Raw genomic sequence first — 23,820 nt, forward strand, 5'->3', positions numbered from 1 at the left:
CTGTATACTGAGAATGTACTCTAAACAGATATGGTTTTCCAAATGTTTAGTCCTTCACCTCCGGTTGAAACCAAGCAACCAGGAATTTGTTGGTGCCACCTAACATCTTTTACATCCTTTTGCCAATGTACAAACAACAACTGAGGTGGTATATCGTGCAACTCTTTGAGCTCTCTTCTCTGTTGTGAGATTTCTTCATCATCTGCTTCCACTGCCAAGTCCCACAAAGTAACAGTGTTGTCCTCGGAACTAACAGCAATGATTGACTCATCCAAGGGGTTGAAAGAAATCGAAGTGATGGGGGATTTATGGAAATCGTAGTTTGCCACTGGTGAAGGGTTTGGTTGCGTGAAATTCCTCAAATCCCAAACGCTCCAAGTACCATCATCGTGCCCGGACGCTAGCAAGTGGTTAATCTTGGAACACCATGAAATGACATTGATGTCGGAATCTGAAGCTTTTACAGATAATGCAGGCTTGTGCTTTTTAGATCTAGTATCCCAAATTCTCACATACCCATCGCATCCCGCAGTTGAGAAAACAGTGTTCTCACCAGTTGACCATTGTATATCTTCTATCGATGATTGGGAAGAAAAGAATGGAGTTTTGTCTGTGACCCAACTTGATGACGTTCTTGTTGTCAAATGTACTCTTCCACTGACATCCCCCGTTAATAAAGCTCCAGTACTAATCAATGGAGACCAGTCCAATCCATATCCTTCTACATTTCCATGAGCACGGATAGTGTGGATTGGTCTCTTGGACGATTTAGGAATGACAAATCCAGGGGTGTCAAATGCCTTGAATTGAGATGCCAAATCAAAAATGTACACGTCACCATTTTCCGACATTGTTGCCGTGAGATATTCCCCTGTTTGTTGTGAGTGTGGGTTGACTCTGATTCTATTGGTTGTGTGTTTCAAAGGGGTTGTATCGGTGTCTAAAATAGGGTCAGAGTCCATATCGTCATCTTCATCGTCATCTTCGTCATCTTCGTTGTCGTCTTTCACCAACGTTTTTACCAAGCTTGACGCTTTCATGGCTATTAGTTCATTATCCTTAGCTTTAGCTGCTTGAGTGGCTGTTGCCAAGTATACAGTGGCTGGGTATGTACGTCTTTCGTTCCCCAAATTGTCTGGCAATATGTCCACGGTTAAACATGGCCATGGCAAGTTGACATTATGCAACATCTCATAAACAGTAGGGTCTGCTTCCAAGACTTCATCAGGACCCAAAGGTTTTGACTTGTGAGGTAAATAAATCTCTGATTCTGGCTCTTGTTGCTGTTCTTGCTCTTTTTTTTCAAGCTCTTCAATTTTCTTATTTGCAGTTTCTTCATCCATTTCTTCATCTTCTTGTTCATCTAGTTCGATGATTTCCTCGTCGCTCTCAAAATCGTCTCCGTATGGGTCTTCAAATTCTCCAACGTCCATATCATCGACTGATGCATCATTTTGCACGGAGACAGGAAGCGCATTTTCGGATGCTTTGAGTGAACTTGCGTTGTTTGAACCATTGAGGTTCTCATCAGCCGCTCTTTTTGACATAATGTGCTTAATTGGTGATCGTGAGAAGAGGTGGGATGTAACTTTGAAAAAAAAAAAAAATCATCAACCGTTCTCTGTGATGAGGAAAACAGAGAAGTTAGTTACACAAAAAATAGAAAATGAAAATAGACAAGAACTATAACAAATAGCCTTGTACCCATTGACTCCATGAGCAATAACAAGTACGCATTTTTAGACCAAGAACCCCCACCTGGGTATATTGCAGGTGTGGGTAGAGGAGCTGTTGGATTCAGTACTATCAAAGTCGCTTCTAACAAGAATACGCAAGATGACATCGACGACAATGATTATGATAATACAAACCAAGAGTATAACGAGACTGGATTGTTGGTGTCCACCCAATCGAAAAAAGACGAGGAGGATGAAGAAGCTGATCAAATTTTTAAAGAGATAGAAAACAGATTAAAGTCTCGTAGAAAGCAGCACAAGGTTGTTAAAGTTCCAACCGATGTTGAGCTAGACAAAAAATCACAATTTTCAGACCTTAAACGGGATTTGACCTCATTAACAGAGGAAGAATGGCTACTGCTACCCGAAGCTGGAGATATGACAAGAAAAAATAAGAGACTGCGTATACTAGAGCAACAGCTGCAGAGATTTTATACTGCTCCGGATCTGATCCTAGCGAAAGGAGCCAGGATGTGGCTGAATGACTCTATGACTAAAACCGAAAAGGAAAATTATCTAACTGCTCAATTGGACAGACTCTCCACAGGAAAGAGTGTGAATGGTACCACAGTAATAGACGAATCTATTTTGAGTTCAACTGGTGCTGAGATGGACGCAAAATTTGCTGATCTAAAGAAAGGTCGTTTAGTTCTTTCATCGCTACGGAAAACAGAACCGTACAAGCCAAGCTCTTGGATACAATCTGCAAGATTAGAGGAGCAAGGGAAGAACTTCAATAAGGCAAGAGAATTGATTTCGCAGGGGTGTAAGGTTATCCCTGGCGCTGAAGAGGTTTGGTTAGAAAGTGCCAGACTCAATATGAATGATACCGAATACGCCAAAGCTATTGTGAAAGAAGGATTAAAGTACTGCAAAGACTCGGTCGACTTGTGGATGAAAGCAATTGAAATGGAAGTGGAGAATAAATTTAAAAAGAGAATGATTATGAAAGCATTGGAGAATTTTCCTCGGGATGATAGATTTTGGAAGCTACTAATTGCCCTAGAAGATGATGAAGATGTTGTTCGAAAGTTGTTAGCAAAAGCCGTTGATCTTTGTCCCAAAACGTGGGAATTTTGGATAGCTTTGGTGAATATATCGTCATATGAAGACGCCAAAAAGTACTTGAATAAAGCACGAAAGAATCTACATGGTGATGTAAAAGTATGGATTGCCGCTTGCAAATTGGAGGAGCGAGAAAACCCTGATATTCCTAAAGAAAAAATTCGTAAGTTGACTGATCGAGCAGTGATTGAAAACCCGAAAGTATCAAAGTCAGAGTGGTTTGACATTGCCACGAAAGCAACAGAGGAAGGTTTTCCCAAAACAAGTAAGGAGATTGTATCGAGCTTTTTGAAATCTCTGGACCCAAGTCTAGAGGAATTGCTTATCGAAGCAGAAGATCAAGGCAAGGGTGGTCATGAAGTCAATATGCGTTGCATAATAGCCTATTTAGTTGGGTTGGACATCGGTGATGACACCATTTGGCACAGCCTTATGCTCATGGTTAGAAAGTATATGGATTCTGAATCATTGCTACGATATTACTCAATGGCCGTTGCAAAAAGTCCCGACTCGATACCATTATACTTGATGTATGCCAAAGATGCATGGAAAGTTGCTGACAATGTCGAAAAGGCTCGCGAAATTTTACATCATGCCAATAGTAAATTTGACGATGATTCAATCAAACTTGCAATGATTAAACTCGAATTCAACTCTGGAAGTATTGACAAAGCCGGATCTATTGCGGAAAGTATCATCGAGAATGAACCAACCAGGAATGTTAAATTTTGGTACAAATATATTCACATTTTACGATGCAAGAGGGAATCTTCGGAGAGGGCTTTATCAATGTCAAACCAAGCGTTGAATTTTTTCCCTGTTAATTGGAAGCTTCATTTGCAACACATTCAGATACTCATGGAAGATGTGAAGGATCTCAAGTCAGCGAGGGATGCTGCCGCAATATCGGTCAAAAAATGCCCTCAATGTACAAACTTGTGGATCATTTATTCTTTGATTGAGGAACAATCGGGTGTTCTCATTAAAGCAAGGTCTGTTTTAGATACAGCTTCGTTAGCGATCTCTAATTCAGTTGATATCGCAGTGGCACGTGTTGAGCTTGAAAAACGTCAAAAGAATATGAAGGCAACAATCAATTTGGTTAGCAAGAACTTGAAGCAATTCCCTTCCAATGCGAATGTTTGGTATCAACACCTTTCCCTTATACCCAAAATGTCGCTTCGTAAACCTGAATTTGTTAATGCGTTAGAAAAGACAAACAATTCCCCGCAAATTTTGCTATACTTGGGGGTCTTATTTTGGAAAGATGGGAAATTTGTTAAAGCAAAGTCCTGGTTTGAAAGAAGTTTGAGTGCGGATTCTACAAACGGAGACGCGTGGTCTTGGCTATACACATATTGGAAACAAAATGGCAATGATGAGAGCATGTCCGTATTTTTAAGAGACTTCAGCGCCAAATACGATAATATTACTACAGGATCTACATTCAAAAAGGTGCAAAAGGATCCAAAAAATTATCGATTGTCACAAGAAGAGATTTTGGAATTGGTATCCACAAAATTATTAAAGCTCTGAGCACAGTCTATGATGAATTTGCAATCTCATATAGCTTAAGATTCAATGCACTCAACATACAAGGAAACTGGTTTTTTGAAACCCATTCATTAGCCAATTCTTCACAAAGGGATTTGAATTCATAATCACCAAAAGCTTTCAATGATTTGTTTTCAATGTCAAGTATGAGATACGAATTTTTATCTTTGGGAATGAGCTTTGACGACAATTTCAATCGAGATGAAAGCTCATCTGGCCGAATGGTACTAGGCAAAAATTCGATTGAGTATCCAAAATATCTAGATATTGTGATTAGGATGTCTCTTGATTTCTGTGTATAAACATCTCGCAACCGGCTGATTCTTTTAGTCAATGTATCCACTTGCGACTGTAATGCCGCTTTATCATCTTCTTGTCTTGCAAATAAAGCCTTTGGTATTAAATCAGTGTCAGGCCGATGATTTACGTATTTATCAATTAAAGCTTCATTTTCTTTTCGTAATGCATCAAGTGTTGCACGCTTCACAAATTGATCCTTCGAAAGTAAATTACTCCTCAACTCTAGAATTTTGACGGTCTCTTGCTTCTGTGAAATAGTCTCCAATGATTCTAATTTCAGTCTCAACTCCGAATTTAGAAGCTCCAAATTCTTGATGGTTGACAACAACTGCATATTCTCCTTCTCCAACTGTGTGGCTGTGTGACGAAATGTTTTATCTTCGGACCGCTGTCTCTTTTCACCAATTTGTGGGTTTGCAACTGTCACTTTTTTGTTCTGTTCATCCAATTTTCGTTTATATTGATCAACCAAGTTTTCCAAATTTGTAATGTATTGTTGCATCGTCTTGTTTTCATGCTCTGAATCATCTCTGGAATTCAAAATCTCTTCCAAATCCTTTAACAGTTTTCTCAAGTGTTCAATTTCAGCAGCGAACAATAATTTCTCCCGTTCCAACTCGGCTATTCTTTTTGACAAAATTTCATTTCTTGCTTGACCCTTTTCAATCAATGGTAAATACTCTTCCTCGATCGACCTCGAAACATCCTCTAGCTCCTGTTTCAACTCAGTCGTTTCAATGGTCTTGGCATCGTACTTTTCTTTTAACGCTAGATTTTGTGCTTGTAGCTCCCTAAATTTATCTATGAAATTTTGGACTTTTAGCGATTTGGTTACATCTAAATCCTCAGGGTCGTAATTTCCATCATTGTCATCATCAACAATAGTCCTCTCTAAGGCAGAGAAGTATTCATTGTATTTGGCTTCGATTTCAAGCTTCTCTACTTCCAACTTTTGATACTTACACTTGAGTTCCTCTAGCTGATCTTGACTTCTTGTCAAGCTCATTATTTTTTGTTTCAATAATTCAATAGACGTCTGCTTTTGTAGAAGTTGATCAATCTTTAATTGCAATTGGTTATTGGTTTTTTGTAAACTGGTATTCTTACTCATTAGTATTTGATTGTTCTTGTATAACGATTCATCATTCTTGAATAGCTTGGTGTATTGTTCTAATTTATCAACTACTTCCTGATTTGAAGCTTCCAAAGTTTGTATTGATTGATCTCGTATCTGCAACTCGTTACTTAACTCGTCATTAACCTTGATTTGTGTGTTCCAATCGGCAGTCACTTGTTTGTGTTTTCTAATTAACCTGTCGTTTTTATCAATTAAACTACGATAGTCTGACTCCAACTTGTTATTCCGCGATTTCAATTCCTTGTACTTCTGATTCAACTCATTCAACTGTGCTTTGGAGACATCGTTTGAATTATCAAACTTGGACCCCAACTGCTCATTCTCCTTATACATGAAATCCATGTTAAGCTTCAACTCTTCAATTTCCTCATTCTTCAACTTGATACTATCCTCATATCTCGACACAATCGTCTGCTTCTCTTTTGCCCATAGCTCTTTTTCAGTTTTGAAAGATTCAATTTGAAATTCAAGTTTGGAGATGTATATCTTGGAATCTAGATTGGATGTGTCAGCAGCGTGGCCCTTTAATATACTGTTCAGAATCGATGGTGACTCAATGAATGGCGAGGAGGTTGGATTGGTCATTGGGTAAGTAATTTATCAAAAGGGTGGGTGTATTCCTGGGTTATAAACATCTTTTTTCAAAGTGTTCCAAAGATGTCGTAAAAACAGTTACGACAAGCTCTTATAAATCACGACATTAACATAAGATTTGTCACACACTATTTTTTCGAAATCAGTTTTAACCACAATTGAAATCAGACACATCCCTATTACACTGTTAAATTACACCAAACATAGAATATAGTTAGAGCATGTCCAAAATGTAAGTATAATCAATCAACAAACGCAAAGGAAGTCAATACTAACTGAATTTTTCCAGTCCAAGAAACTTTAAATTATTGGAGGAATTAGAGAAAGGTGAGAAAGGTTTAGGTGCAGAGTCCATTTCGTATGGATTGACGAACCAAGATGATATAACAATGACGTATTGGAACGGCACTATCATTGGCCCGCCACACTCTAATCACGAAAACAGGATATACTCCTTAAACATTATATGTGATGAGAATTACCCTGATAAGCCACCAAAAGTTCAATTCATTAGCAAAATCAACTTACCATGCGTAGATTCAAACGGGAATGTCCTTGTGTCTGAGTTTGACACTTTGAAGAATTGGAAGAGATCGTACACCATGGAGACTGTGTTGTTAGAGTTGAGAAAAAGCATGGCATCACCAAATAACAAGAAATTACCACAACCAAGCGAAGGCTCCACTTATTGAGTATGTGATGGGATCCAAAACAGACGACTACTCATAGATTCTAACCTTTTTTTGAATCAGCGTCAACTAGAACAGCACATATAATGTGAAATTATATATTGTATATTTGAATATATCGCTTGATGAGACAAGAATGCGCTTTCACATGCACCGGGGCCTATGTAGGTACATCACTTTTTCGTCCAAACCACTCTGTTATCAATCACTCTGTTCTGCTTCCTTCTCCATCAAATCTCTGAACTCCCGTTCCGCAGCTAAAAAGTCTTGAACATAATTGTAATATTTTGACTTCTCATCCAACAAATCCTGATTCGTCGACTCTTTGGTAACTTCAATATTGATCCACTTTTCAGATCTATGTTTTTTCCCATCTTTTTGTTCAACAGTTGGTATCAAACATCGTTGGAATAGTCTTTTGAAAGGTAGACATATGATTTGAGGCAGAGTTGCATCTGTACCAGCTTTGAAGGTACACTCATGTTGCGTTAGCGATTTGAGATGGCACTTGTACTTTGCTAGATTTTCAAGCTGCTCCTTATATTGTTGCCGTATGTCTCCAGCAGAATAGACCGGAACAGGGGGTGCCATGTATTTGCTACTATTGATGGAGTGAAGGTGAATCTTAGAGACAGTTGACTATTTCGCAAAGTGTGCTACCACCCACATCAAAATTCACAAAAGAGAAAGAAGAAGTCTACTAATACCATGTACGAGCCCACTCAGCCATTACCATTGTACTTTCTAATAAATAAACCTTATGCAACCCTTTAGCATCTCACATCAATGCCTGATCTTTTCTCGCCCTCTCTCAATTCAAACATCACTTGAGATCCAACAAACAATGTAAACGAAGAAACGATGAAAAACGTTACACCCAGTACAGACTTAAACATCTCACAAATCAACTGTATGGTTCCATCCTTGCCAAGACAGAATCCAACGAGGTTTGCAATCATCATCATCCATATATTGACCACTGCGCCCAACCCACATAAATATCGATACCACCACTGCTGATCGTATTTTTTAAACACCATACTGGCAACAAGCTCCGGAATCAAAAACAAAACAATCAACCAGCCCCACATAAGCAACCTCAATTCAATATCATGCCAAATTGCAACAAAGCTAAACACCAATAAGCTATTTAAAAGACGATAGCTTCCACCCCCACCCATGGGGACGTATATGTATCTAATAACCCATCTGTTGAACGACCTATGCCATGCTCTCCAAAATGCAAGCGCTGAAAAGTTGTTATCCATACACCGAATCATGTTCTCCGGAGGATCAATGCCATCCAACAAACTCCAAAGTCGAAATAATCTCCATGGTATTAGAAGTTTCAACCAGATTATGTTTAGATTGAAAAGACCCAACATTGAGATTTGGAAAGGAGTATCACCATCCCAAGCTTTTGTTTTTGATACAGCAACCACGTACATAAAATGCAAAACGAATTCCATCACTAGCAAACAAAAGACGAATCGAAGAAAGTATATAAATATACGTTTCTTGTCTCTCACTGATGCAGCTTGTTGGTAATTTGATTGATACATATAGTCGTTAAATGTCAAAATAGGCCCAGCTATAAATAATGGTGTGTACAACACATATGCAAGATAATTGAAAACTTTATAGTCTTCTATTGGCAATGGAGCTGTGAGTCTTTCACGGTCATTGAGATCAATCAATGAACCACCCTTCGCATCAGGCTTCCTCAAAGCATGTTCTCTTTCAATGTAATCAAGATTGTAAGATATCATTCGAAGCAAGCTGAAATTGTAGAAGACATCCCAACGCTCTATAATCCCTTTGAAGCTCAGATCCAACAACGGGATTCCATACTTGTGCATTCCATACCAATCATTTAGGAACAATGTAGACACTCCATATATCCATGTTGCCCAAATAGCTACTTTTTTGTCTGTAATGTATCTTCCAATGATATAATTAAGCCCCAAGTGAAAGCAAATTTTGATTACATTTACCCCATGAGCTCCCATCAAAAACACAATTCCAAACACCAAGTCAAAATAAGTTCTCTTCCGTATTGACAATAGTGGAGTCAAAACTTTTCTTAGTGTAACATGTATCACCCCCAACAAGCCTAGAAGTAGTAAATTGTCTCGAAAAAAACGATATTGTTGGTCTGAATTGTCCACTTTTCTACCTAGTATCCATCCTTTACTCAACAACCGTTCGAATCGGGGATAATTTGGATTGGTTTCATTTGAGGCATCCATTGCTGCCTTGAACATCAATGGCACAGCTATGATGAATATAATGTAGTAAAACTTGAATTCAAGGCTACCCCATCTTGAAGGCTTTGCTCCTTTCTTAATAGTCTGTTGATGTTTGTCTTTACTCCTTGTAGGGTCAAGTCTGGAATCTAGAGCACTCAAAGAGAAAAACTCTTTCAAGGTGTTTGCAATGGACATGTATAATTGGTTCTTGTGGATGATTAGGTTATTGTATCCAACGAGAACAAATCTTTTGGTAATCTTTTTTTCAGGGAGAGAAAGGTACATTGAAACCTCATCTATAGAGGTAGCCGTCTCAAAAGTATGTCAAATCACCACGAAGATCATGAAGAGCCATCAAGAAGGCCGAATCCAAAAGGTTGGGTACCTCCAAAAGCGCCTTACAACCCCTATGATCCCATGGATATTCGTCCGCCCGAAGGGTATCCTTCAGAATTTCAAATACCTGGTCAACAACCACAGGGATTCTCATCGATTCCTAAACAGCCAACTCAATATCAAAAAGTGAATGAAACAATGGAGAGACTAAACTATACTGCAAGACCAATGTCTGATTTATACCCAAATCAGTACAAAGTTTTACGTCGTGTTGACACTAACAAGAAGCTACATTTGGGCTCAAGATGGTTTGGGACATTGATTGGAGGATCGGTTATTTTCTATTTCACTTTTTTCTACAGATGGAATGAAGGGAGAGATAATGTATTTAGCGATTTTTACCGCAGTCAGTTGTGGTTGAAAGAGAGGATTTTGGGTGGATTAAGTGAACAAGAATACGATGACTTGCATTATCCAAAACTAGGATATACTGTATTGCATAGTGTTAAGGATGCTCAGTACATACCTGACGATTTGAGAAAGACACAGGAAGGTGAGTTTGTTCTCAACAGACCTAGTGAGAGACATCTTCTTGAAGCTGAAAGGATACAACAGGAGAAGGAAGAGCAAATGTTGCGAGAGTTGGATATGCATCGCCAATATGCAAAAGAGTTGACTAAAGAGTCAAAGAAGTCGAAAAAATGGTTTGGTATCTTCTAATGTATAGAGCATCTGTGTAAATGTAATGAAAATACACTGAAAAGCAAAGATTGTTTCCGATATCAATCGCCAATCATGCTTCAATCTGTCGTGTATGATGATTACTTGTCTTAGTAGATTTCCATAATTTTTGGTAGCTCCACTGTCAAAATATTGTTTGGACGTGTCTAGTGATTGTTTTGCAGTTTTTGGTTTCTGTTTTTAGTTTGCAGTTTTGTCGTTTAGCAATTTCATCGTACCGCAGCAAATGGGCATTTTAGAGCCAACAACATAACATTAGAAATAAGCCAGAAACTGAGTTGCATCCCATTGGTATTGGCTGATAAACGGTACCATCAAGCATCACCACCGTTTTCGCAAAATTCCGTTTACGATTTATATACTATCACCACACTCGTTTACTTTTTTTTCTGGCAGCACCATTCCTTTGGCAAGAGTTTGACACGATGCCAGTACACAAAGAAATATCCACCTTCTCAACCGTATATCATGTTGTTTTATTGATTTTGAAAGTAGCGGTACTATATATTCAAATGCTACTAGGAATCAACAAGAATGAAGCTGTAAAAGGTAACTCAACAAGTAGAGAAAAAGCTAGCTTCAAAGACAAGATAATAGACGCAAAAGATTTTAATGAAATTGTGGCGATATCCGGTTATCGAGCTCGAGAACATGTGGTGACCACACGGGATGGTTACTTGCTTGTGGTGCACAAATTGGAAAAGATACACTCAGACTTTGCTACTTACACCTCGAAACCCGTTGTTTACATGCATCATGGGTTGTTGACCAACTCTGAACTATGGGTACTTGGTTCCACTAAGGAAAAGACATTACCTTACTTGCTTGTTGATGCCGGATATGATGTTTACCTCGGCAACAACAGAGGCAACAAATATTCAAGAAAACATTTGAAACTATCAGCATCAGATCCGAAATTTTGGGATTTTTCTTTGGACGAATTTTCGTACTTTGATATTCCCGATACCATTGAGTATATTCAGAACTTGTACAAAACCAAGGGGCGTGACAACGTCGTCTCAAGAATGAACTGGGCAAGTTCGGAAAGGTTGTCGATTCCCAATGATACTGGCTCTCTCACACCCATCTCATTGCTGAACTCGACGTCAACGTTGGCAACATATCCAACTCAGGACACCGTTGACGTGGTGTACATCGGATTTTCACAGGGTTGCTCGCAATTAGTTGCCAGCTTGAGTCTTTATCCAGAACTCAACTCCAAAATCAAAATGTTCATCGGCTTGTCGCCGGCAATTATACCCCTGAACTTGAATCATCCTATCTTCAAATTGATTGTCAATCAAACGGCTAGCGATAATGCCTTTCTTTATAGCATATTCGGTAGGCGTGCAATATTGCCAAGTGTTTCATTTTGGTCTACTGCATTTGGCGCCAAAATCTATGAGATTATTGTCGACAAATCGCTCTCGTTGCTATTTGGATGGACAGGGGTAAATATAAGCAAAGACCAAAAGTTAGTGGGATATCCTCATATGTTTTCCAATTCATCAGTCAAGTCTTTGTTACATTGGTTCCAAATTATTAAAGCTGGTAGGTTCCAAATGTTTGATGAAACATGCTCATGTGGATTAACCAGATTAAGCTCGTTGTCAAGCAAATCAAAAGCTAAAGGGAATCGAGTTACTCCATTTCCCATAACCGACCACTTGAACGTTCCTATGTATTTGTTTTACGGAGACTCGGATATATTAGTAGACATTGAAAAAACAAAGTCTTTGATAGTTGACAACAACGTACAGATGCAGGACAAGTTGAAAGTGGAATTGTGTGAAAACTACGAGCACATGGATACCTTATGGGGTGATCACGTTTATGAAGATGTTTTTCGAAAAATTTTAATGGAGTTGGACAAGATGGATAAATGACCTATGTAGAGATTATGTAATATAAATATAAACTGAATAGATCTATAGTTAATCAGTAATGGAGATGTTTGTTGGCTTATTAATCACGCCTCTTTACAATCTTTCTTATCGTTTCTATATGTTTTTGCACCCAAATTGTCACAAAATTTGAATCGCAGTTAAACTTTTCCTCCATATCAAAAACCATTCACTAATACCCAAACTCACTACTTCACACTCCATTATTTTCACATACAAGAATGGGTAAACTCACTTATCAAATACAGGACTTGATCAAAATGCGTCATCACTACTACTATGATATCAAGTTGTATGATTTGCACCCACGTCAAAAGAATAGAAACAATCGAAAGCAAAATGCTCGCTTGGTCGCTTTTGACTACACTTTAGGCAGAATGATTCCAGTGTCTGCATTAATACTTTTACAATCAGATCCCCGGAACGCAAGAACGCAAATGAGTCCTGGAATGTATCCGCCAATCTGGTCGCCACCTTTATCGTCAATATCCAATAACTTACACCAAGCGGCTCAATATGATTATCCCTTTCAAGGAGTCGTTGTACCAGTAGTTAACCTCAACCAAAATATTACACGGCAAACTCGTTCTTTGCAACCAGAGAGACATTATTCATCCTCTGCTTCTCCCGCTTGGTACAATAGTCCCATAAGTCCACCAGCTCCTGCAACATTGAAGAAACCAAGCGCAGAAAAAACGGTAGAGTTGGCAAAAACAGGCGACGTAAACTCGAGTGACGAAACTTCAAGCGATGATATTTATATTCAAATTCACTCAAGCAGTCCAGAGAAGAGTTGACTTTTTTTTTTTTCGGTAGCTTACGTTCAAATTGGGAAATCATTGTTATTTTAGTTTTTTTGATTCAGTGATGATGATAGATGGAAACAAATAGCATGATATAATGAGTATATGGGACCAAGCAAAGAAAGAGGAATTCCCCGAAGAAGAAGCCGACAAAGTGTGGCTTTATATCAATTTAGAAATGTACGTACAGTCCATTTTTTAACTCGCGAATTAGTACTAACCTTTACTCTAGTACACCAGACCCAATAATTCTACAAGATGAAACCAAATCCAAAGAATACGAGCAAATTGACATCGATTTGATAACATGGAGAACGTTGATAACCACAAGCTTGGGTAAGATGTATGGGTTAATAGGGGAGTCCTTGCCATTTGATATACCGGCGAAGTTGTCATCAAAGTCAATCATTCTCAAGATTCAAACACAAGATAAGGAAAAGTTTAGTAATAGTTCATTGAGTTACACTTTCAATTTGAACAAGTATACTGATTTGGATGCCAATTGTTACATAAAGATAAAAAAAAGTGCCCACAATGTGGCATTGGTGATATAAAAAGAATGGGTACTCTTGGTGATCCAACACAGGATATACTTTGGGACGGATAGCAGCAATAGAGCGGCTTCAATGTTACGTGGATGTTGCTGGCTCTTTGTAAGATATTGTCGTAGATTATATATACTCTACTTTCATCTTCGTTACGTATGGACATTCACATTTTTGTGCTATCCGTTCAATGCATAATCCACTTCAACGAGAAAATCTAAAAAAAAAGAAAAAAGAGACCAAGAAATTGACAAGGCTTAACTCCAAGAGTACATTCAATACAAGAATATACAATTGGCACTGACTACAGATGAACCAGTGTTCATTCACACATTACAAAAATAGTACAATTTGAAGACAAAGACATAAACTAGTAAAATAGTCATGAAATACACATCAATTCTTCTACTATTATATTCGTGGGTTTCAGTTGTGCTCGCATTTACGCCGGACATATCAGTCATCGAATCTGATTTCATCTCAAAATTGATAAGGTATTTTGATGATTCAGCGAATGTATTAATCTTGAGGGACAAGAAAGCATTTATTTCGTTTGATGATGGGAAGCTGTTTAATCAAGTGAAAGGAATTGAGGAAGACGTAGTGAATATCCAATTTGACCCATTTGTGAAAAGCCGAGCATTCATTTTGACAATGACAAAACACCATTACGTGACAACTGATAAGGGGAAATCTTGGTCAAAATTTACGTCCAATGTTTACGAGTTTGATGGTAAGGGGTTGGCATCAGTACCGAAATTAGAGTTTAATGCAGCTGATCCAAACTTGCTACTTATGTCAAATTACGAGTGCCCCGATGAAAATTATAGTCATAGATGCCAGCATGTTTTTCACTACACCAAAGATGGTTTCAAGTCAGCGTCTAAGAGATTACCAATCAATGCACATGTTTGTAGGTTCTCAAGGGCCACGCAAGAATCTGAAATTGCAAACAAGAGAACCCTTTACTGTTCAGAAAATGAACTCAACTCTCACAAGCACATTGTCAAGTCTCGTCTTTACAAATCTGATGACTTTTTCCAGTCCAAGAAAGAATTTGATTTAATCGAGACTGGTAATGGAGCAATAATTGACATCAAGGTCGAGGAGAATTTTTTAACAGTGGTTATGAGAAATGACAAGTTCAATGAAAAGTCAAAAGTTGATATGTATGTTTCAAAAGACGGGGAAAATTTCCTTAAGGCAGATCTACAAGTTGACGTGAAGTACGGTGTCATGAAATTTTATGCATCATCACCATCGGCATTATTCCTCCTGACTATGGCATACGGAAGAGGTACTGCTCGTGCTTCAAAATTGTTTAAATCGGATTCATTGGGTTTGCATTTCACTGAGGTGCTTGACAACATTGCCAGTGATGTTGTATTAAAAGTGGAAAACATTGATGGAGCTTGGCTCGCTGATATTCAAGTTGAAAGTGAAGAGGATGAACCAAAGTCGCTTTTGGATATCATTTTTGGCGGTGGGAAGGCAAAGGATTTGATCACTAAATATTCATACAATGACGGTGAGGATTGGATCCCTCTTAAGCTGAACAGCGATGGCTGTAAACTTGAAGACGATTGTTCTGTGCACTTGTGGTCATTCACAGAACTCGGTGGCGAGGGAAAATTTGTTACAGGACCGACACCAGGGATCTTGGTTGGAGTAGGGACAGAAGGAAAACGTCTTAGTCATGATTTCAGGGAAATGAAAACGTTTGTATCCCGTGATGGCGGATATTCTTGGGACTTGGCATTGGAAGAAGCTTGCGTCTTTTCATTTGGTGATCAGGGGAATGTTATTATAGCCATGCCTTATGCTGGAGTGAAACGTAATGACCCAGCGAAGTACTTCTATTACTCCTTAAACCAAGGTAAGGATTGGGAGAAAGTTGAGGTCAAGAATGCGGTTTACATTTTGGATTTTATAACCACTGCTGATGGCTCGTCACGTAAGTTTTTGATTCATGGTATCAAGCCCGACTTTAATAACGGTGAAGATAAAGAATTGTTGTACCACATTGACTTTTCTGAAGCATACAATGGCAGGACATGCAAAGATTCAGATTTTGAAGAAATTTATGCTAGACAAATTCCTGATAATGAACGTCTTTGCATTTATGGACACAAGGAGAAGTTCCAAAGGAGAAAGCAGGATGCCGAATGTTTTGTCAATAAATTGTTTGAAGATGTTAAAGTCTATGAAGAGCCATGTCAATGTACTGAACTGGATTTTGAGTGCTCTTTGGGATTCAAGCTAAGCGAAAAGGGGGGCGACAAGTGTGTTCCTGATCCCAAAATGATTGCAAAATTGTGCGAGTCCCAATCAAAGGATGTTCTTGAAATATATGACAAGTCAAAAATCAATGGCAATTTGTGTGAATTGAAAAGCAAAAAATTGGATGATTTTGCAAGCAAAGAGAAACTCAAATGCTCTGATTACACGAACCCTAAAGATGATCCTAGTGGCGATACTCAAGAGATTAGGATTACCTCGAGTGATTTTGAAGGGAAATTATTTCAATATGCATATCTCAAAAACACCGAGAATGGTATTTCTGACAATGTGATTTTGAAAACTAATGAGGATAAAGTTTGGGCATCTAATAATGGAGGCGTCAGTTTCGTTAAAGCACCAATTCATGAAAAAATTCTTGGTTTTTACACGGGAATCATCCCTGGTCAAGTCGTTCTTGTGTCTGACTCAGACATAATTTTTTATTCAGAGGATGGGGCAGAAACATTTCAAAAATTCAAAACGCCTAACAAATTTGTACCAGTGGTGAGGAAAGCTGTTGCTTTTCACAAGACAGACGCATCCAAATACTTGTGGCTTGGTGGTGATTGTGATGGTGGTGACACCAATTGCAAAGCATCTGCTTATATCACCACCACTTATGGAGAATCATTTAAGAAGGTTATGGACGATGTCCTAGCTTGTGATTACGTGGGTCCATTTTTCAAAAAACCAGTTGAAAACTTGATTTACTGTATCAAGTTGGAAAGTGACGGGAAAAAGAGTTTGTATTCAATTGACGGTCTGAAGAGTGCTGAAAAAATCTATGACGATGTTGTTGGATATGCTCTTTCCGATAGATATGTCGTTGCTGCTATTGTCAAGGATGGATCGCTTGAAGCTAAAGTCACTGTTGATGGTAAAATCTTTGCTGATGCTGATTTTCCTAAAGATCTCAAAGTTGAACCACATCAAGCTTATACTGTTTTGGATTCAAGTTCGGGATCAATTTTCATGCACGTGACAACCAGTTCGCAAACCGGGTTTGAATACGGATCTTTATTGAAATCAAACTCCAATGGTACTTATTTTGTCTTGTCGTTGGATCATGTGAATCGAAATGAAGACGGGTTTGTTGATTTTGATCGAATTGATGGATTGGAGGGAACTATAATGGCAAACATTGTTTCCAATTATAAAGATGGCAAGGGACCCAAAAAATTACAGACTCTTATTTCGAGAAATGATGGAAGTGAATGGGATTACTTGGTTCCGCCGGCAGTTGATTCCAATGGCAAAAAGTATGGATGCAGTGGATCTTCACTTGAGAAATGCGCATTGCATTTACATGGATTTACTGAACGTGCTGATTATAGAGACACTTACTCCTCAGGTTCGGCAGTTGGATTCTTGATTGGTGTTGGTAATGTAGGCGAGTATTTAAGTGACATGGACTCAGCATCAACTTTTTTAAGTACTGATGGTGGTGTTACTTGGAAAGAAGTTAAACAAGGAGTTTATCAATGGGAGTATGGTGATCAAGGTACCATTTTGGTTCTTGTTGATGCTGTTGGTGAAACGGACAAGTTTTTCTATTCATTAGATGAAGGTGGAAACTGGAATGAATATAAGTTTGCCGACAAGCCAGTTCGAGTGCTTGATTTAGCAACGGTGCCTACTGACACTTCAAGGAAATTTATCATTTTTTCCCATCACCCCAAGGATACCAGAGACACTTTATCATATTCTATTGACTTCACAAACATTTACAAACGTCAATGCCAATTGGATCTTGACCACCCAAATTCTGATGATTACGAATACTGGTCGCCATCACACCCATCAAACAATGCCGACAAGTGTGTTTTCGGTCATGAATCAAAATACTTGCGTCGTGCCGTGGGTCATTATGATTGTTTTATCGGTGGTGCTCCATTGACTGAAGGCTATACAGTGACACGCAATTGTTCATGTACTCGACGCGATTACGAGTGTGACTACAATTACTATCGTGATGCAAAGGACAATACGTGTAAATTGGTGGCTGGATTATCATCAAATGATCGCAAAAAGGATATGTGTAGCAAACCAGGAGCATTTCAGTACTTTGACAGCACGGGATACAGGAAAATCCCCCTTTCTACATGCGAGGGAGGCAAGCAATATGACACATTTAGTCCCCACGCATGTCCAGGTAAACAAAAGGAGTTTAATGAGTACTATGGTCGTGAAGTCAAAGGAACCAAATTATTTTTTGTTGTATTCATCCCCTTGGTTATTTTCCTTGGTGTTACTTGGTTTGTTTATGATCGTGGAGTTAGACGAAATGGCGGGTTTGAGAGATTGGGACAAATTCGATTAAATGATCAAGATTTTGATGAAGGGTTCAACCCAATTGAAGATAATCAAGTTGATGCCGTTGTTAACAAAATCGTTAAAGGTGGAGTTTACACCGCTGCCGTGGTGTTTGCAACTTTTAAAGCAGTGCAGAAAATTGATCGAATGGTTTTGGAAAAAATCGGCAATGTTGTGTTTGGACGTCGTGGAGGTGGACCAGGAGCTAGAAATTATGTGTCTATTCCTGATGAAGATGATGATTTATTTGGTGATTTTGATGATGATGTGGATGAGGAGTTGGCGCAGGGGGCAAGATTGAGTCAAGAGCAGCATGGTCGCGATGTGTTTGGTGGAGACGATGATGATGTGTTTGAGTATGATGATGATTTAGAGGACCTTGGATCGAGCGTTGATGTTGATCGAAGAAGCGAGGGTCAAGGTGATAAGAAATCTAAAGCGTCGTCATCGTCAAGTAATGAACGACTTTTCGATATTACTGATGAGGAAGAAGATGGTGACGATAGAGTATCAGCAAAAGGGGGAGTTGATGATGTTGATGATGCTGATGATGGTGATGATGGTGAGTCTAATTCCAAATAAAGTAGATAGATGTCAATTTGTACAATAAGACAAATTATGGTTAATCGACAATGTAGTTCATAAAAATGCCGCATATGTATTAAAGTCACTATTATACATAAAAACTGAAACCATATACATACCAATGTGAGTTTTTCTTCTCTGTTTTCCTCATTACTTTTCACGTTGTAAATCAATCTCATGCAACAAATCCTCGGGGTTAACGCTATCAATCATATCCTGTTCCTGGATTCTTTGGACATACCCCTTTCGATTCTTAAACAAGGCAAGGTAGGGGATCAAGTACAATAATCCAAATAATGAAGTTGAACCCAAAGCACAAGCTAGGGAAATACCAACAACTTTACCACGCGATAAGTAATTGTGCAAGTTTTTCAAATCATCCGATGATTGAAGACGGTAGTAGTCGTCAATGAGAATGGTCCGGACATCACCAATGGTTGAAAATGAATTTGGTGATGTGGTGTAAACGTACGGGATCCATGATGTGCCATTGTACAATGCCATATTAACGAGTCCATAATCCTTGAGGGCATATGTACCAGCAACAAGCAAGATGTTATTCTTGTCGAATAAATCACCATTGTAGGATGATGACGATTTCGATAATGTCAATAGTTTCAAATCATGGAATATGGCAGGTTGCGAATCAGAATAGTCGATTCCGGAATCTATATTGGACCATTTTGATCCATCGAATCCGGAAATGAAATCATCACCCATGGCAATCATTCTGCCACTCAGATCGCTATTGGAACGATCATTCAAAATGAATCGATTAACTGACTTGTTTAATGAGTTTAGTGATGATTCAGTGTCGAATGATCCACCTTTGAAATTGTAGGTGAGAAACACAACTTGTTTATCATCAACCGTCAAGTTTCTTCCCGATATGAGAACTCGGCTTGATGTGTAAAACTTCATATCGGTAACCACACCAGCTATTTTAGCAGTCAGATCAGTATTGTCATTTTGAGGATCAAGCCATCGCGTATTGGCAATATCATAAACACACAATGATTGACAACTCAACGATCCAGCAGCATCGAAATCTCCACCAACTAGCAATTTCTTACCATCATCATACAACACTATTGAATTAACACTGATGGGGTCACCGCTATTTTTCGAAAGTGCTGCAGGTTGGAACGATGCAAATGTATCATTTTTCAAGTCATAAATAACAAGACCAGTAACATCTTGATCATTGATTGACACCGATGAATTCAAGCCAATAAACAAGTAGTCGCTATTGCTATCAGCATACAATGCTTGAATTAAAGCATCATCATCCCATGAAATGTCGCCTTGTAATGATCGAATCGTATTGGAAGGGCTCTTATTATTGATGATTCCAACATTTTCAACATTATTTGAATTGAATTTACCGCCAATGATACTTAAGGAATCATTTACATAAAATGAACTTGAAATGTAGCTATGGTCATTTGAGGCAATGTCAATACCAAATTTGGAAAAATTGGCATTACGAACATATGCTTGATCATTGGTGTAGAAATCCATTACACTAAAACCAGAACCACCAAGAACTTGCAACAGAGAAGTGAGCGATGCTGCTTGAGTCAAGTTGAATTGTCGACTTGACCATTCAAAATTGGTGTTATCCCATGTTTTAAATATGGTGCCTTGTGCTGAAAAGACATAGTACTCAACTTCATCCACGATAAAATTGGCAAATTGATCAAATTCAGCATCTTCATAATCGTTACCAAACCCAAACCACTCATTGTCATTGGACAATATGGCAAAATTATTAGCCAGTGAAACTGTTTCATTCTTGTTGGAAAGATCCTTTATAGTGGCATCGGATATACCAAATTGACCAAGGACTAGCAATCCATTATCAACCGTGAATGTCCTAGAAATTGAATTGTTGAATGATGCATCTTTAAACGTATGTGTATCTCTTTTCCTCAATGTTGTCGGTAAGTCTATGTTTGACTCATTCGATGTGGTATTGTAAGATGAAACATTCAATGTAATCATGTTGTTATTGGATAAAGTCAAGTTATTACTGTCTGATTCGAACTGACCAAGAATAAACAATGAGTCATCGTGTATGTTAATCTCATCAACAACTGAATCTTCAGAAAGTCGACTACTCAACAAGTTGATGGATGAATTTCCAATATAGGTGTTGTTGGGACTCAAATATGTCCTATTGTTGATCTTGTAGTGTACCAAATTCTCATCAAAGTTTGAAAAATTAGCCAACGAATATTCAAATAATCCATTCAATTCGATACGAGTCAAATTTGACCTCAATGAGCTTCTGGTATGATTGGTATTGTTACGATCATAATACAGGTCCAATGAAACAATATTTGCCACTACTTTATCGATAACCATAAATGGATTCTCGGCATCAGATGATATTGGCTCATGAAATGAAATCTCAATCCTGTTTGAACTTCCATCAGAGCTGTTCAAATGACCATGGTACAAATAATCAAATTTGATATTCTCGTTATTTTGATAGATTAAATTCGACGACAAGATATCATCGTCATCACCAATTACAGTGACATTAACAATGACTCTTTGTGAACATGAGTTATCAATTGCACAACCTGGAGTGGTCATTATAATCGAATATTCCCCGGAATAGGATATGTTTGGATATAATGCAATCTTGGCTGATGTGTCGTAACTCACCATATAATCAGTATTTGTAACTGCAGTGGACACACTCCTAACAGATTGGAAATCGCCAGAGACAATCTCGGCGTAGTTGTTGTTGTTGTCGTCTCCAAGATCACTGCCACAATTGGGTTCATTCAACGTATTGTTACCAAAAACTTGTATTGAGTTTTGGTACAATTCAAACCCAGAAAATGCCCCTTGTTCGCCATACCAATCAATGATTGTCAATCCAATAGAATCAAATCCGACAGAATCAATAAAGGCAAATTCTTGAAAATTTGATCCGTATCCCAAATTTTTGGTTTTAGTGTTGGGGTCATAGTATCGGAAATAGGTTCCATCCTCTTCATCAACAAATACATCATCTCGATTTAACTCAGTAGCATTGTCAATATTGTTTTCAACATAATCATTCAATTGATCAAACGCAGTCAATGGACACCAAGCATCACAGGTGCTCAATTCATTTGTTTCCGGGTCAATATAAGTAAGATTCATGATACCATTGTTTGGGAAAGAATATATTCTAAACAACTTGATTCCATTATTACTTTCAGGTATGTATATTCTTGCCTTTGTGGGAGTAATACCCTTCATTTCATCAGGGAGTTCAACTTTCCATTCTGCACCTGAACTTGGCACTGCTTGCCATATATTATCTTCCGAGGGGCAAATTACAAGTGAATTGTCATTATTGTCTAGAGCATTAACCGCTGTAAACAGCCCATGCCTTAGTGATATTTGTTGTTCAGCATTAACAATTGTCGAATTTGTTTCATTATGATGTCGTGTAGAGTTGGTGGTGTGGTTATGTATTAGTAAGTCTGATAATCCCAAAGTATTGAATGAACCACCAAACAAAATCGATCCCAATGACTTGTCCTTAGTATCGGCCAATTTTGCAATTGAGTTTATGACTGCATTTTTACCAAATCCTTGAAATAAAGTAGAAGAAAGGGTTTTTGAGGTGATATTGTAAATGGCTGCTCCAACTGTGCTATTGTAAGTGAAGTTACCACCCAAATACACAAGATCATCATCAATGAAAATGGTATTGACGTGTCCATCAATATTGTCATTGTCGGTTATTATATCAGTTGTTGAGTTTGAAGTGATGTTGTAAATTATGGGGCTTTTCACTTCTTTACCATTAAATGTAGTAAAATCACCATTGAGTATAACTGTGTCATCTGATAGTCTATATAGTTGATTAATTGGACCGTCTAGGTCAGCATATTTTGAGTTGAAATTAGTGTTTGAGTCTTGAACGTATATACTGTTTGATGATGATATTGTTGTTGTTGTTGAAGAAGAAGAATTGTTGTCTCTTTTGCGATGTAAATTATTACCTCGTAAATCTTTTCCAGCGAATGGCAAACTAACCAGATCTGATATACCCTTGTAGTTGTAAAAGCTAACAGCCGAGAACGATCCAAACAATCCTATTCGATCTCCAATTGAACTATAATCTAGCTGCGGCTGACTGACATTTTGGAAAAGTGAACTAGATGCACCCAATACTGCCAGACATTTTAGTAGTAGAATTAATAAGAATTGTTGTTGTAGTAGTAGTAGTAGCAACCCCCTGTTGTATGCAACCATATCATACGTAGTTTACTGTGTATTTGGTTGTTTTTGGTTGTTTTTGGTTGTTTTTGGTTGTTGATTTTACAAAAATCTGACGAGAAAATTAAAAAAAAAAAAAAAAAAAAAAAAAAAAAAATTTGTGTTGATTTTGGTCCTTTCAAAATTTGACGTGTGTGTGTGTATGTTAGTGTGTGTGTGTCAGTGATGCGAAGCGATGTGAAGTAAAGTGCAATGACAAAGTGCGAAATAAATGTTAAACGATTGGACAGTAAGCTTCTTTCGACAAGGAGATGTTGATGGTGATAGAAGCCACTAAGGGTAACTAGTAGGTTTGGAGTAAAAGAAGAAGAAAGATGTGTGCTTCTTTCTTTATGTGAAGTAGTAAGTGGTGTGTTTAATAAAGTAAAAGAAGAAAAAAAAAAAAAAAAAAATAAAAAATTTTGTTGTCGTTGTTGTTGTTGTTGTTGTTGTTGTTGTTGTAAGAAGAAGAAAAAAAGGAGTTCAATTGTGTGTGTGTTTGTGTGTGTTTGTGTGTGTTTTGAGTGTTTTGTGTTGTCTATGCGTATGTGTTGTCTATGTATTAAATTTGTTTCAGATTTCAATGTCACAAAATACACTCTCACGACACGACAATGTGGTTTTGCTGACAAAAACCCTTCTTAATATAAGCCAAGCCAAATTAACTTATAGTATATCCATCCAATACGCATGCCTCCTATACTATATAGTCTTAGAAACAA

The 23,820-nt window shown here is 38.0% G+C and overlaps 12 protein-coding genes across 12 annotated transcripts; 7 read left to right on the forward strand and 5 right to left on the reverse strand. All coding sequences in view use genetic code 12, as the record gives it.

Moving 5' to 3' along the window:
- Window positions 1–20: 20 nt before the first annotated feature.
- Window positions 21–1,547, reverse strand: CPAR2_201660 (ribosome biosynthesis protein; the record flags this gene model as incomplete). Its single annotated transcript, XM_036809015.1, has 1 exon — window positions 21–1,547. One exon carries the CDS (start codon window positions 1,545–1,547, stop codon window positions 21–23), a length of 1,527 nt encoding a protein of 508 aa, XP_036665694.1.
- Window positions 1,548–1,715: 168 nt separating this feature from the next.
- On the forward strand, window positions 1,716–4,337 carry CPAR2_201670 (U4/U6-U5 snRNP complex subunit; the record flags this gene model as incomplete). The annotated part of the gene is made up of 1 exon (XM_036809016.1): window positions 1,716–4,337. The coding sequence occupies one exon, from the start codon at window positions 1,716–1,718 to the stop codon at window positions 4,335–4,337; it is 2,622 nt and encodes an 873-aa protein (XP_036665695.1).
- Window positions 4,338–4,344: 7 nt separating this feature from the next.
- On the reverse strand, window positions 4,345–6,378 carry CPAR2_201680 (coiled-coil domain-containing protein; the record flags this gene model as incomplete). The annotated part of the gene is made up of 1 exon (XM_036809017.1): window positions 4,345–6,378. One exon carries the CDS (start codon window positions 6,376–6,378, stop codon window positions 4,345–4,347), a length of 2,034 nt encoding a protein of 677 aa, XP_036665696.1.
- Window positions 6,379–6,608: 230 nt separating this feature from the next.
- On the forward strand, window positions 6,609–7,079 carry CPAR2_201690 (E2 ubiquitin-conjugating protein; the record flags this gene model as incomplete). The annotated part of the gene is made up of 2 exons (XM_036809018.1): window positions 6,609–6,619; window positions 6,677–7,079. 2 exons carry the CDS (start codon window positions 6,609–6,611, stop codon window positions 7,077–7,079), a joined length of 414 nt encoding a protein of 137 aa, XP_036665697.1.
- Window positions 7,080–7,277: 198 nt separating this feature from the next.
- Window positions 7,278–7,667, reverse strand: CPAR2_201700 (uncharacterized protein; the record flags this gene model as incomplete). Its single annotated transcript, XM_036809019.1, has 1 exon — window positions 7,278–7,667. One exon carries the CDS (start codon window positions 7,665–7,667, stop codon window positions 7,278–7,280), a length of 390 nt encoding a protein of 129 aa, XP_036665698.1.
- Window positions 7,668–7,846: 179 nt separating this feature from the next.
- Window positions 7,847–9,520, reverse strand: GUP1 (O-acyltransferase; the record flags this gene model as incomplete). Its single annotated transcript, XM_036809020.1, has 1 exon — window positions 7,847–9,520. One exon carries the CDS (start codon window positions 9,518–9,520, stop codon window positions 7,847–7,849), a length of 1,674 nt encoding a protein of 557 aa, XP_036665699.1.
- Window positions 9,521–9,646: 126 nt separating this feature from the next.
- Window positions 9,647–10,381, forward strand: MCU1 (Mcu1p; the record flags this gene model as incomplete). The annotated part of the gene is made up of 1 exon (XM_036809021.1): window positions 9,647–10,381. The coding sequence occupies one exon, from the start codon at window positions 9,647–9,649 to the stop codon at window positions 10,379–10,381; it is 735 nt and encodes a 244-aa protein (XP_036665700.1).
- Window positions 10,382–10,827: 446 nt separating this feature from the next.
- TGL99 (Tgl99p) lies at window positions 10,828–12,288 on the forward strand (the record flags this gene model as incomplete). Its single annotated transcript, XM_036809022.1, has 1 exon — window positions 10,828–12,288. One exon carries the CDS (start codon window positions 10,828–10,830, stop codon window positions 12,286–12,288), a length of 1,461 nt encoding a protein of 486 aa, XP_036665701.1.
- A 239-nt stretch (window positions 12,289–12,527) lies between these two features.
- CPAR2_201740 (uncharacterized protein) lies at window positions 12,528–13,103 on the forward strand (the record flags this gene model as incomplete). Its single annotated transcript, XM_036809024.1, has 1 exon — window positions 12,528–13,103. The coding sequence occupies one exon, from the start codon at window positions 12,528–12,530 to the stop codon at window positions 13,101–13,103; it is 576 nt and encodes a 191-aa protein (XP_036665702.1).
- A 103-nt stretch (window positions 13,104–13,206) lies between these two features.
- CPAR2_201750 (uncharacterized protein) lies at window positions 13,207–13,663 on the forward strand (the record flags this gene model as incomplete). Its single annotated transcript, XM_036809025.1, has 2 exons — window positions 13,207–13,289; window positions 13,342–13,663. The coding sequence occupies 2 exons, from the start codon at window positions 13,207–13,209 to the stop codon at window positions 13,661–13,663; spliced, it is 405 nt and encodes a 134-aa protein (XP_036665703.1).
- Window positions 13,664–14,038: 375 nt separating this feature from the next.
- On the forward strand, window positions 14,039–18,829 carry PEP1 (type I sorting receptor; the record flags this gene model as incomplete). The annotated part of the gene is made up of 1 exon (XM_036809026.1): window positions 14,039–18,829. One exon carries the CDS (start codon window positions 14,039–14,041, stop codon window positions 18,827–18,829), a length of 4,791 nt encoding a protein of 1,596 aa, XP_036665704.1.
- A 153-nt stretch (window positions 18,830–18,982) lies between these two features.
- Window positions 18,983–23,095, reverse strand: RAX2 (Rax2p; the record flags this gene model as incomplete). The annotated part of the gene is made up of 1 exon (XM_036809027.1): window positions 18,983–23,095. One exon carries the CDS (start codon window positions 23,093–23,095, stop codon window positions 18,983–18,985), a length of 4,113 nt encoding a protein of 1,370 aa, XP_036665705.1.
- Between the last annotated feature and the right edge of the window lie 725 nt (window positions 23,096–23,820).

The sequence above is a fragment of the Candida parapsilosis genome, contig 005809 (genome assembly GCF_000182765.1).
Source record: "Candida parapsilosis strain CDC317 annotated contig 005809".
NCBI classification, from domain to species: domain Eukaryota; kingdom Fungi; phylum Ascomycota; class Pichiomycetes; order Serinales; family Debaryomycetaceae; genus Lodderomyces; species Lodderomyces parapsilosis.